Source organism: Lissotriton vulgaris, chromosome 6 (genome assembly GCF_964263255.1).
Source record: "Lissotriton vulgaris chromosome 6, aLisVul1.2, whole genome shotgun sequence".
NCBI classification, from domain to species: Eukaryota; Metazoa; Chordata; class Amphibia; order Caudata; family Salamandridae; genus Lissotriton; species Lissotriton vulgaris.
Window position 1 is genome coordinate 121,475,786 of NC_141694.1, and position 14,666 is coordinate 121,490,451.

At 42.2% G+C, this 14,666-nt stretch overlaps 1 protein-coding gene across 3 annotated transcripts in view; it reads right to left on the reverse strand.

The window, feature by feature from the left end:
* Positions 1-14,666, reverse strand: part of LOC147706878 (uncharacterized) — a 542,740-nt gene that overhangs the window by 289,220 nt on the left and 238,854 nt on the right. For all 3 annotated transcript variants that reach the window (XM_086926108.1, XM_086926107.1, XM_086926109.1), the window contains exon 3: positions 11,349-11,830. In XM_086926108.1, the coding sequence (XP_086782234.1) occupies positions 11,349-11,830 (482 nt within the window). The remainder of the gene's footprint in view (positions 1-11,348; positions 11,831-14,666) is intronic.

A 14,666-nucleotide genomic window follows, 5' to 3' on the forward strand; every position in this document is an offset into this window, starting at 1 on the left:
CAAGAAGCAGACACTCTTATTTCTTATTCCCCAGCCACCCTCGGGTGGCCACAGGTCTTGGCCACTGGGCAGTTCTCAATAGTGGTAAGGCAGCCTAGGATCTAACATTGTATAACATTGTATATTTACTATTTACCAAGCCAGCACAAGTAAGGAGAACATGGGCTGAACTGTATTCTACGTAGCTGAGGTAAGCATACATAGTTTGACCACCAAATTGTTTTTCAATGATAAGCTGCAGTTAGTCAATGAATGTATATATATTCAATATTCCTTGAAGAAAATAACCAATTGAGAAAGAATATGGATTTATTTTTTGTTAGTCCAGTCACATTTATTTTGTGCAACAAAAGGATCATGTTGCATACTAGACATACTTTTTTTGACCATAATGTTATGCTGCAGTGAATGGAAGTGGCTGGTGGTTGTGTAGGATGTAGGAGAGTGAGTGTGTTGTAATGTTTTCAGAGAGGCACAGTTGTTGGAATGTGAACTGCAGATGGTTTTTCATTATATATTGTAAGGTTTTGAGACATACTCATTGATCTAATACATATTGTGTAATATTTTCGAAACACTGAATGGATTTGAAAAAGATGAAATAAAATGTATGTATAAAGATTACGTCTTTCTGAGCTTAAATCATTTTTTGACCTTATTGCAGGAGTAGATCATGGGAAGAAGGGGGTTCTTTCTTTAATGGGAGAGAAGAGCTGTGGCCTTTGCGTCACATGCTCCGAGAGGGGCTAAAAAGATTACTCAGTGATGGAATGTGCAATAATGGGCAGCTCAAGTACCCACCAGAGCTTCCCGTTCTATGTGATGTCATGGTCTTCAGTTGTCAGTAGTGATCATAAACCCCTGGGTGGATGGGTTTCCCTATGAGGGGAATAAATGAGCCACGCTAAGGATAAGCAGATGGATAGAAGGTGTCAGGGAGTTTAACTTTGAAGGGCAGTATTTAGCAAATTCCAGCAACAGTGCTGCTGATTAGGTTTCCAGACTGCCAGTATCTTGAGAAGAAAGAGAAAAGGAAATGCAGCATGATATTTCACCAACGATGAGGGGAAAATAAATGGAATGAGGCCAAAGCTAATAAGTTACTGTTCACGAAGAGTTGGGCCACGAGATGAGGCATTGCCTTTTGCTGAGGAACAGTTTAGTACTGCAAGAGATGGTTTTTCAGTAGTGGAGGACGCTCTGTGCAGAGTTAGATAGAGAGTACCTCCTGGGGATGTGAACGAAGTTAATGAGGATTGTCTAGGCAGAAATTTAATGAAAGCAAGGTTGGGAAAGCAAACTGGTGACCTGCCATAGACAGGGTGGTGAAAACTGTAGTGAAGGCGTACATGTCAGGCATTCACACCGACAAGAGTAAGGTGCCCTCTGCATGTTCCGGAGGAACAATGGCAGAAACTGGGAACATAAATCATTGCACCATTTGTCCTACTGCAACCTTCTGAGAGACTTGTAGTGGTTTTAGTTGATTACACCACCGTATGGGTCACCACCCAGAGTATGGGCACAGTGAATACTCGAACTATCATTGGATTCTTGAAAGGGGAATTTTCCAAGGAAGGTGTCATAGTGACTCTTAATGGGGCACAATTTATCTCTGCACAATTTCCTTCATGGTTTGTCACTTTCACATCAGTGTACAGCAGTGTACCTACCTCACGCCAATGGGTTATTGGAAATGTCGAACCATATAGTGAAGAATTGTATATAGAGGATATTGCAGTATAGGTTGTTCACTTTGGCAAAGGTTCTGAGGGTGATTCTGTGGGCTCCTAGTACAACACCGCACTGTGTGATGGGAGATTAACCTTTTGAGGGTGAAAGCATTGTCTAAATTGAGTTTGCAAGAAAGAGGATTGCTCTGAGGTTACTAATAAGAATAAAGAATGAAGGACCATCAAGGAGATACAAGATAAGGAATGTTTTATATTGTTGCTACTTCCGCCATGTCAATCTGTTTATTCCATAGGTTAAACTTCACTAAGCCACTTTAATTCACATCTGCCCTGTTCCATACTTTGCTCACATTTCCCCTGCTTTTATATTCTACCTTTTTGTGGTTAATGATGTGCATTATCCATAGTGCTGAACAGACGTAGCAGACTAATATCCGTAGGAATAGTTGGCTGTGCCACAAGCGAAAGGTTGCAATTTGCACCCCCCCCTCCTGAGAAGTGCTAGAGAATGTCTACTCTGATCCAGATATGGCGACCTATGAATCCATGACTAAATTGGATACGGGGTCTCCACTAGACATGGACTCTTTTAAACATATTTTAGATTGTGTTAAATCACGCTCTCCCTAGCTCTGTGCTACAACAGCTTGATCCACCATCATTGTTGGTAATCATGGAACTCTTGAATGCCTCCTTACAGGAAGCAACAGTTCCACCAGAAGGCGGATCATGATCTGCCCTCTAACTACTGGCCTATTTCTTTGCTACCGGCCTTTTCAAAGATTTTAGAGAGGGATATCAACCTACAGCTGTCCCAATTTGTAGATTCTGGAGACACAGTGGCACACATAGTGCTTGATTTAAGTGCAGCTTTCGACACAGTGTCGCACACCGTAATAGTCAAAGCCTTAAGATGATTGGGCATCAGTGGGACGGCTCTCAACTGGCTCATTTTTTTCCTTGCTAATCGGACCTTCCAGGTCTTCTCTCCTACTGCCAGTTCCGATACCCATTCTTCACAATAAGGGATTCCTCAAAGCTCCATTCTTAGTCCCCTATTATTCAACTAATACGTCAGACCTTTGGCTGATGTTGCAGAGGAAGCTGGGCTGTCCTTGTTCTCTTACGCAGACAACACCCAAATTATCATTTCTCTTTCAATGGGGAGATTGGCTGGGACTTTCCCCCCCACCCCCCTTAAGATGGGCTTAGGTAAAATTGCTTCGTGGGTGCAGGCAAATTATCTCAAGTTGAATGTAGAGAAGACCGAGGTCCTGGTTTTGAGTAACAATAAAGGTCTTTGGGGTCCCCAGCACTGGCCTATTGAAATGGGTGCTGTTGCTCAGCTCTCCCGCCAAGTTCGTAAACCTAGGCTTTATCATCGATGACTCATTATCTATGCCACATCAAGCAGTAAAGGTGGCTGCTACATTTTTCACCATCTTGAAATGGCTTAAAATGATTATTTGGATGCTGCCGGAATCATACCCAGAGAACCGTAGTCCAGGCTCTTGGACTACGGCAACATTCTTTATCTGGGAACCAACGAGGAGGTGAATCGTAAGCTGCAGATGGTCCAGAATTCTGCCGCCATATTAATATGCAAGGGTCCTAGAACAGTTTCTATCTCGGGCCACCTGTGTGATCTTCATTGGCTCAGGGTGGAGAACCAAATTAAGTTCAAAGCCCTGAGCTATATGTTCAAAACCAAAACTGGAGTGGCCCCTCAGTATTTGCAGTCCTTGGTTTATCCTTATGTACCTTCTCGTCTCATCGACTCAAGTGAAATTCTCGGTGCCCAAAATTAGACTGTCACGGATGGGCGGTCGATCCTTTGCCTGTCTTGGTCCCTCCTTATGGAACTCTCTTCCTATATCGATTCGCAATGAAACAGTGTATACCCCAATTTGCAAATCCTTAAAAACTTGGCTTTTTAACCAATTACCTTCAACTTGATTTGTTCTCTGTTCTGGCTGGCGCTGGGAAACCCTTTTTGGGTAGCTGTTGGGCCCTATAATGTAAATATAACATAACATAACAGATACATCAAGTGCAAATATAACACTGGTTTTGAATGAGTGTCCAGGGTAGCCAAGATTGCAATAACCTGTAGGTATTGTTTTCTGTATTCCCAATTTGCTAACTAAATAATAAAAAAGTACAAAGATTCACATTTTTGTCTTAGAAGCCAGCCATTAGTGCTGCCGAAAGCTGGGGTTATTGTATACCAGTACCAATGCCAATAAAGCCTACACTTGATTCCAATTCATGCCTCTTTTTCCCCACACATTGATACACTTCTTGTTTCTTTTTATTCCCCGTAGGTTTTTTGATTCCTGCTTTCTCCCTTTGTCGTTTTTTCAAAATTTCTTTTTGGCAGTTTTTTTATTGTGTGAACTTAGTCCAAGGGCTTTAGATCGCTTAAATGGGTCTGTAAGTGTAAGAAATTGGATTTTATGGGGTGGGTGTCTACCCACCTCAAGGAATAATGATAAGCAAAAGGCTCCTGCCAAAAGGCTCCTGCCAAATTCTATTTGGGCTCTGAAGAGTAAGAGTGTGTGTGGGGAGTGTATAATGGTAATCCTAGTGTCTTCCCGCATCTAATACTGAAATCCAGTTTTAGGCAACCACTGCGCCCACAACAATCCCAGAAACAGATGTCTGGTTGTTAAAGCACACTGCTTTTGTCATATCAGACAGTGGATCCGCAAGAATGGTCTTGGCATTGTGTTCTCTCCCCTTTCAACCATGCCCCAAGTAAAACCAGTAGACATGTCAAGCAGGATTTGGCACTCAAGCTGGATGACAGTAGTTTCAAAAAGGATGTCAATAGCTCCACTCTGCATATTCTGCGGAGTTCAGAGAAGTAATCTCTGCTCTTTCAGGTCAGTATATTATTTGCTCCTTTGAGATATTTCACACCTATTCAAGGCTAATTACTAGCTGAGAGAAGCTGGAGAGCCAATGCAAATTAGCCCCTAGGAACTCCAGTAAAAGAAAAGGTTATTTTCTAAAATATTTTTATAGCTGGTCCATTCCTGAGATACAGTACAAAGATTGTAATCTGTACTCTGGTTCTCTACATGGGACAGCTGGACCGGTCACATTAAAATAGCTTCTGGGTGTTAGTCACTGTAAGCACCTGTTAACATTACATTTGTACATGTCTTACTTTTAAATACCATACACCCTGCCTTGTGAGCTACAAGGCCTAACTAAATAGGGTTGACTTAACATTTTAAAAAAGGGTTTTACCCGTCAATAGGTTTTCTTTTGGCAGGTCTAATTGCAGTTTTTACACTGCTACAGCAAGGCTACAATGGTGGGCCCAAAGCCACATTTGCCCTGCCCCTGGAGTGAATGGCTCAATCGGGTCTGCAATCTATAAGCAGCATTTAACTCCAGGCCCTGGGTACACTTTGTACCATACACTAAGGACTTAAAGGCAAGTTAAATATGCCAATTAAGAATATGCCAATGCAACCATGTATAAAGTAGGAGCACAGGAGCTTTAACCTTTGCTAACCAGTAGTAAAGTCTACAGAATTCTAGAGCTGGCAAAAATATAGGGTCCAGCAAAAGAGGAGAGGTCTGGAGTGACCACTCAGAAAAGGTGGGTTTCCTACAGTTACACTTTTTTCCTTTTCTATGGCACAGGGAGATACATTAATTTGTCCAGATTTACAAGATGTTTAGCAGTGGCCGGATTCAAACCTGGTTCTCCACATTTCCAAGGTCGGCAGTTCTAGCTGAACAGCCACATCTCCTCCTCTTTTCTCTTCCCCCATCTTTCTCCTTAGCCTGCCTTTCTCAGTATTGCTCCAAAGCGACAGCTGAAGATGGGTTCGGGGTTCTATATGTTTATATTTAGCTTTTTTACCTATTTGTGGGAATATATTGAATAGCGTAGCGATCTATTACTAGTGCACGGTCTTTAGCTATATTTAAATGTTATATTTAGTTATGTTTACCAATCTTTAGTTTTGTTATATATAGTCATGTTCTCCTAGCTTTAGTTATATTTAGATATGTTTGCAAGTCTTTATGTTATATCCAGTAAGGTTTACTAGTATGGGCATTGTGCGATGGATGGAGAGCATAAGAGGAAAAAGAACATAGTTCATGTATTTAAGAATGAACTAATTATTAAAACGGCTGGAGTCTCGCTCACAGCCACTTCAATTGTCTAGAAGACTATGACCTCCTTGTGATATAGGGTGTACAGGTTTACAGCTCTGGGAAAAGTGACCTTAGCGGAGTATGTTCATATAAAGGGATGGTCTAATGCTAGCTAGTCCAGCCTAGAGAAAGCACCTCCTGAAATAGTTTGGTCTTTATGCCTCTTTGGTGGTTGGGGAAGTTCCTCAGGTGTTCGCTCAGGACATTTGACCCCTGAAGCTGGTATAGCGTGTATGCTACCCTAAGTAAGAGCACTAAGGGTGACAGGCCATTATTTTAACTTTAGGCCCGCCTCACCTAACATTCTTCTTGTCAGCTATCACTGCACTTTGTAATAACTAGTTACATCTAGTGGTGATCTTTTAAGAAGGTTTCCGATTAAAACTTCAAAATCCACAGCTTCCTTCATGTAAGTAGATGTAACTTTCTTTATAAAGTCACTAAATTTAGGGGGTCACTTTGCTTCTTCCTGAATGGTTAGTACACATGATCATTTTCGAGTTAGTATTTAGCCACTGAGAATCAATTCTCCACCCACCACTCCAGTCTCCCAGCAGTGAGCAGAAACCACAACCTGTACTTTCTTCCACACCCGCTGATCTGAGAAGGAACATGCACCATTTTAAATGAACAGACCTATTTTTAAAATATAATAACTTCACAGGAATACCTACACCACAGCAAAACCCAGAAATCAACTGCGCACCACAGCTCAGCTTAACTAGCGATCAGAAAAAAAACTAAACACAAGAATCAAGTTCAAGGTCTTTCTTTAAATTCCAAGAATTTAAAGATCCACAACTTTGATTTAACTCAAATTCCACTCAACTCCAAGGCTCTGGAATAACATTCCTTAAGAACTGAAAATCAACCCGAATTTGCTTGACGGACTTAAAAAAGTACCTTTTCAGAGTGTACCTGGAAGAGTAACACTGAGTTGATACCTCCTGCATGGAGTACCTGCACTTCTTAATACCTATATCGAGCACTGACATCCATGGCGGACACCTCAGTCGTGTATATAAAATGAGAATTGAGGTGGATGTCCTGTCATGAACCTGGACACTGAAGGAAAGGCCAGTTTCCCACATTCTGCTTATGAGAGTGGGGTCTGCTACGTGGAACAATGCCAGACCCAGTTTTTCCTTTAGACCACGCTTCTGCATCAATTAGCTTCGTCTGCGTAGTTAGCTACTAGCATCCCCTACGGATGTATGACTTTACAACGCATGCATTTACATCGCATGCCTTTACAACCCAATTATTTCAACGCAGTCCATTACAACGCATAGTGCTTTGGGGCGCTGGATAGTGAATAGTTTAATTTACTATTCCAACTCCAGTCCCCGTGGACACTAGGGAAGGTTATTAGATAGTAAATTAACCTATTCCCTATCCTAGAGCGCCCCCCAGAGCAATGCGTTGTAATAGTTTGCGTTTTAATGGTTGCGTTGTAATTGCTCTGCGATGTAAAAGTTGCGTTGTAAGTGTTGTTCACCATCCCCTACGGAACTTGTGAGAAACCCTGGGTTCCAAGAGACACAGAACAGAAGACACTTCAGAAGCTCAACCTCCCTCCTACTCATCCCGCCCAAAACTAGAAAACAAAAAAAACTGTGGCACGATCCTTGGCCGGGAGTGCGCCTAAAATCTGGAACTCTATTCCCACTCACATCGAACCATTGCCTCTTTTGTAAAATTCAAAAGCCAACTCAAAATCCTGGTCCTCGACCGCTCCCTAGGGAGTCGATAAGACCAATCAGAACGGGGAAACAGACACCTTACACTGCTCAGACTCTGTGTCCTCAAGACTACGAAGCTCCCAAACAGCGCCCTGCAATGTTAATGTGCTCTTGTATTTATCTGTTTGTTTTGAATCTCTGCATTGTATCTGTTGTGAAGCGCTCCGATACACTCGGGTCAGGCCAGGGCTATATAAAACTTCTTAAATAAAATTTTTAAAAATATGATAGATGGTTAAGAAAGACACCAGTAGGAGTGTTCAAGTGATGGTTTAAATTCAGGAAGTGTCAAAAGACACCCACATACAACAGTTGAGGGCCTGCACCAGGCTAGAGATACAAATGGTTGTACAAAGGGGAACATTACAAAATGCATGAGTAGATTTCCTGAGCTCAGAGAAGTACAGGCTGTAAGGCTTAATAGGGCATAGAACTTAAATTTTCATTGAAAAGGAGGTCTGTTTAAAATCCACCAATTTCTTATATTTCTTATAGCTACAACCAGCAAGAGAGAATTAAAAGCCTGCTATAGACATTTCCAAACCTAATAGTAGTGTATTAGCAATTAGGTGCATCAGCAAGACGACAAACAATATTCACACCTAATTTCACAAAAAAAACTAAAGGATAAAACACAATATTATAATATAGACAACCAAAAGATTGTTTCCAGAAAATGTATTGGTTGCATAGTCAGACTACGCCTCAACCACTAAGACCTATATTAGCCTATTCAATCTCAAAATTACTTTCTCTAAAAATATATATAGATTGGTGTAATATCTATGTTGTTCCCCAACTTGAAAATTCTTTAAGTTTTCAAAAACATTTTAAGTATAAATCACGGTCCTGTGCACAACGGCAAAACATGAATTTTACCTTCTTGATCAAAGTTAAATAAACAACCTTTCTTGGGGTCATAAAGGCATCAACCAAGCAAACTAGTGATTAAGTATCAGCTTAATAGGTCTCAAATCTTAGAGCTTCACTTCGGAAGCTGGGATACTCTGGCAAAAATATAGCAAATATCCACTTCACCGAACTCGTGATTTAGAGTTGGGTAAATCATCAAGTTTCCGATGGTTTCGCTGATACTGGCTCCACTGGCTGAATCCTTTGACCAACTGCCCATAAAATCCTCAGACTCTCTCTTTTTGGGGCAGATGCTCCAATGTACTATTTGTTTTCTGTGTATTCAGGCCCCCAGGGAAAGCAATGCGATCCCAAATAGGAAACCTTCAGTTGGGTAACAGCAACAGCAGATCTGCCGAAGGCACAGATCACCATCTGCCTGGGCCATCTCCAGGTATGACAGTCATACTTCCACCAGGGCAGAGGAGGAGATCCCTCCTATGCCGCCGTGGGCCGATGGACTGGCCACCATAATCTTGGAGGGCTTTAGTCTGTACACCCATAATAAGGCAAATGGGGCATTGTAAGAAAAAGCCAAATACCTTCCTGACCTTTAACATGTGCAAGCTCTTTTTATTTTCCAACATACTAGCCGGAGAAATCACCTCTTGAATCTTTGATTCAAATGCTCTTTTTGTCAGATTGACATTCGGGCATATTCATTTTTTGTTGTTAATATACCACCTGGCTACCTAAATAGTGCAACAAATAACCCTCTCTTCAGATCATTTCCGAACAAATCACTGCAGCTTAGGAGTTTGCAGAGGCATCACATAGTTTCAATCAATAAAAGCCGGATCCACCAATCTCGGAGCTGCTGCGTAGACCAATTCCAATCCAACTAGACGCTGCCGAGCCCCCGGTGCACAATGAACTAACTTCTAAGCATTCGACATTTCAAAATATCCAAACTGCTGGAAATCATCTTTCTATGAATCTGAGCCTATATAAACCAAATGACACAATCTTCTCACAAAATGTTCTAAAGATTCGATCAGCTAAGCCTCCTCCAAATGTAATAACTGAGGTTATCTTCACTCCAAACATTAAAAAACAGGTCAAGGGCCACTAAATAAGGATTCCACAACAAGGTGGGAAAAAATGTGATCCCTAGATAGAAACACTTGCTCCCTTTCTCAATTTCACCTTTAGTGACAAGATACTTAAAGGTTCTGCAAACCCTCCTCTGATAACCTTGACTAAGTTTTCTCAAAATTTTGCTTTGAACCCGAGCTGCATTAAAGGGGGCATCGCACTGGTCGTGTAAGGTTGTGACTGCTACTATAGCTTGAGGGTCCAGTAAACTCCACGTCCACTCCTCCAATATTAGGAAAGATAGGGGCGATGAAGGTAGCTATTTGTAGGAGATACACTTCCTCTATTGGAGCTTTTAGTTACAATAATGCAGTTTGATTCGAGTTTGCTTGTGAGGTTCTGTATCAAGGGAAGTCACATCTCATTTATACATTTAGACATTTGAATCCTGGAAAAGTTTTTGGATGAACATGCATCTTAAATCAATCAATCAGTATCTCAATTGCCTCAAAATACAGTTTCTAGAAACTGACAGCATCTGATCCAGCCAAAAGGACGACTCCATACACTTTGCACCCCTATGGGCAAGTGCTGACCACTCATCTGCGGTCGCCTGCATTTGAAGGTGGAAAGGTAGGCGTGCAACAGGAAGTTTTACTAAGGCCAAGTTCTTGGGTGTAAGGAACAAGTTGCCTATTTGTAAGCAGTAGGTCTCTCAGTCAACGCCTCACCTAAAACGAACACAAAGAAAAAAAGGCTAGTTTGTGCAAGATAAAGTGGCAGATGATGAGGATAGAGCTCCCCAAAGCAATCAGTAACAGGAACTCTTCAAATGAAAGCTACCTTGTCTGGAAATACAGTATCAGAATGAACATATATTAAAATTCATGCCGGTCATGTGGGAACTAGCGGGCAAACCACCTCAGCAATCGATACAGCTAAATTTAGAGTGGATTTTTGATGCACCATTAAAAATGGTGGGGCTTATGCAAGCATTTGCCATTGGTCTCTGCACAGTAATTCATTTACAAAGGGCCCGATTCAGAATTTGGCAGAGCGGATGCTCTACCGCAATGGTGATTGAATATCCACTCTGCCAAACTGAAGGTCCACCCACCTGATTTACACACGGGCAGACCTTAAGTATTCCGCAACGGAGACTAATCTGTCTTTGTCACAGTCAAATTGATCTAACGGATAAAGAGCCGTCCGAGGTTTGGCCATCATTTTTGGAGTGTGCAATTGATTGGCCAGTTTTTACTGTCCGTCACTGCCAGGTAAACCATGAAAGTAAGGTGTAGTGAAAACGGCAAAATGACCCCCACCCCATGGGAAAAATTACCCATTAGTGGAGGTCATTGGATTGTGTTTTGTTTTTTTTTAAAAATCCCACTGTGGGATTTTATTTTTGAAAATCTAGTGTAACTCTTTGATGGCCGTCCATCTAACTTTCAATCCACTGCCAGGAACCGCCATGAAAGCAGCTTATGCCTAATTTTAAAAACTGTCCGGGAGTAAATTACCCCACCATTTTGACGGTTTTACATCCATCTACCAAACTCTAAATCAGGCCAATATTCATTATACGGACAACATGGTAAGATCTGATAATAAACAATGGAAATACAGATCCCCCAGTGTGGAAACTCTACGCCAGATTTTTAGATACACCAAAGAAATACTTTTCTGCTAGCCCAACTGATATTTTTGTGGATATTACACTATTTGAGAGTTAACAGTTGCAACTGAAACTTGTATGTAAAAGAATCATCTGAATTTCGCCTACCTGTTGCATTTTTTCCAAGTCAAGGCTAGGCCTGCAGGTTTTGTCCCCGTAGCACTGCTTGTGTCTCTTGCAAGGCATGCCCTGTTCAAACCCGGTCCCAACACTGGTGAAGATGAGAGGCCTGGAGGCCGGGCTTCGGCCCAGCGGCTGGAGTCTCTTAGGTGGAGAAGCGCTGAAGAGCACCGGGCTGGGGATGGCGCCCAGTCCACCAGCCTGCTCCACGGGGCGGAAGGACATCCCGCACAGGTTTTTAACCTCCTCATCACTGGAGGACGTAGTGTCATTAAGGCAACCTAGTCTGCTGACCTGAGACCACTTGCGCTTCTCTGCGGCAAACTCCCTGCTGATACGCTCAAGCTCTTCTTCAGAACTGTGGCGGTCCAGACTGGCGTGGATAAGCGCCCGAACCTTGCAGCACTGATTCTCCTGATTCTGAAGCTGGTTGATGGCCAACGGGGTCAAAGTGCAATTTCGTCTTCTTTCTGGAAGGGAACAAATAAAGTTACTTTGAGCGGTTCTAAACTATCAATGAAAGATTCCCAATTATTATAGAAAATTTAACATGTAGTGCAGGGAGAAGAAATCCAGTTTACCAACCCCATCTGCAGAAAAAATTATCTGATTGTTAATCCAGGAAGACGTCACGTGGGGGTCTGCACTTGAACACTCCTAGGTCTGCTCTCAAATATTTTCAAATTTTTGAAAAACAGGTGGTAGTTCCGACCCTAACCATTTACTATATGCAGGATGTGTGCACAGCATGTGGTCTACAATAAAACATTACAAACCCCAGCAATTTATCAGACCAATATAAGCCCCACTCAATAGAATAATTTTACTGCTTTCATGTTCCTCATAGTGATAGGTCTGGAAGTCCATATCAAAGTGACCTCTATCCTGACCACAACAAAAAATACAAATAATAATAATAATAATAATAATAATATTACATTTTTATTTTTATGATTAACATTTGGCACAACACAGACATCTCATATTATTAAATTGAGTCACACACGCCCCAGACCATTCCTCCACGTGGGAATTATTCATATAATTAAACCATTTCAAGATGGCGCCGGCGTCAATCGACCGGAAACTAACAGCCCTATTTCTAGCTCCAAACAACTACCATGGAGTGAATGCCGGCTCGTCCACGATTCCGACATGACCGCATAGAATCCAGAATACGATTTTTCACATCACACCACGGAAGGTAAGACATAGCGAAGTCAGCATAGGACACTTCTCACTTTTATGTACCAGAACAGTTAACAATCTTATTGTATGATTCACTTTTACGCACTACATAGTTCAAAAATTTAGCTTTATTTACAGCGCACCAGAAGCATATACCAGCATTCAAGTGACCAATACTATTAAACCCACTGAATGCATTTAACTTGAACCTCTCACTTTTTATCCTTTGGCTCTTTTTGTACGCATGTTAACTCACTATTCATAAAAGTCCCAGCACGTTGCTTTAATATCATCCGCATTTTGTACTCTAATTACGGGGTCACCAGTAACATCCTGTTGCATCAAATAGATTACCGCAGTGAATAGAGTCTTCATGAAATGTACATCAATTGTAAATAACAATGAATATCTACGTTTGTAGCATATTATCCTCATATGAGTTCATTAATTTTTTGATTTAGATATTCCCCTGAAGAAGTGCACTTCAGTGCACGAAATGCATTGGGAATGCCATTAAAAATGTGAATGTCTAAACGAACAACAAATATTGATGAAAAGAGAATTCTCGAAGAAGCAAATGCATATAATTTACTTCTGAATAAAGAATTATATTCAATTAACAAACTATTCAGAACATTTATTGGATAACTCATGTTTAAGAAATAAGCGCTTCAGCGTTCAGAGCTGTGCCTAGAGTTGAGTTTGAGGCAGCTGTCTTTCATCCAGATGGCAAAGGCTTTCATTCCGTTGTGGAAGTTGGTTCTGACAGCTGTGGGTTCGTTGGTGAGGGAAGAGGATCAGCTGGGTGTTGTCGGTGTAAGAGAAGTAATTGAGTTTGTGGTTCCGGACGATGCCATTGAGGGGGGTCATGTAGAAGTTGAAGAGGGAGAGGCTCAGGGAGGAGCCCTGGGGCACTCGCAGCTGATCTTTGTGGGTTCTGAGGAGGAAGGGAGGTAGTCTGGCTCAGCAGGTGAGGAAGGAGTGGATCCAGGCCAGGGACTGGTCACGGATGCCAGTGTCATGGAGTTTGGTGATTAGGAGGAGGTGGGAGACTGTATCGAAGGTGGGCAAGAGGTCCAGTAGGAAGAGGTCCAGTAGGATGAGGGTTCTGGTTTCGCATTAGTCAAGGAGGGAGCGAATGTCATCGGTGGCAGCGAAGAGTGGGGTCTCTGTGCTGTGGTTGCTTCGGAAGTCAGACTAGGAGATGTCCAGTATGTGGTTTACATCCATGAATTCGGAGAGTTGGGCGTTTATGTCTTTCTCGATGACCTTGCCTGGGAAGGGGAGCAGGGAGATGGGTCTGAAGTTCTTGAGGTCTGGAGGGTCGGTGGATGGCTTCTTCAGCAGGGGATTATCTCCTTGTGTTTCCAGTCATCGGGGAAGGTGGCTGTCTCAATGGAGATGTTGATGGTGTAGCGAAGCTTGGTGGCGATGGATGAGGCTGCTCTATGGAAGATGTAGTGAGGGCAAGGGTCCGAGGGGGCTCCAGAGTGGATGCTTTTCATGGTCTTAAGTGAGTCATCGGAGGTGAGCGGGGTCCAGTTGCACAGGATCTGTTGGGGTTGTGGCGTGGTTCGGTGTGGTGGTGTCAGTCGTGGTGGGAGGGTCTTGGGTGTCAAAACTGTCGTTGATAAACCCGATCAAGGGTTTGAAGAAGGTGCCAAGTTTGTTGCAGAGGTCTTGGGAGGGTTTAACGCCTGTGGCCTGGTTGTTGGGCAGGGCAAACTCCTTGATGATGGCAAAGAGCTCTTTGCTATTGTGACCAGATTTCAACACCATCCATTATTCTACACAGCAACATTTTGTAGGATCCAATATGGTTTCCTCAGATCAAGTTCCACATTGAGCACTTTCCTTTTTAAAGGGTACCTGCCAAATTGCGTAATCAAATTAATACCACCTTCAAACAAATGACTGCCCAAATTGCATCCCACTGATATTCTTACAACTTCATCAATTGATAAACTAGTTACCAAACACGACACACCTCTACCCAGTATGCGGATGGCACTTATCTTTATCTTCATCTTCATAAGGTGGAAAAGTCACTTCCTTAAACTCAATGTAGAGAAACAGTAGTCCTTAGCAACCCTAAAAGTAAAGTCTATACTGTGTGAT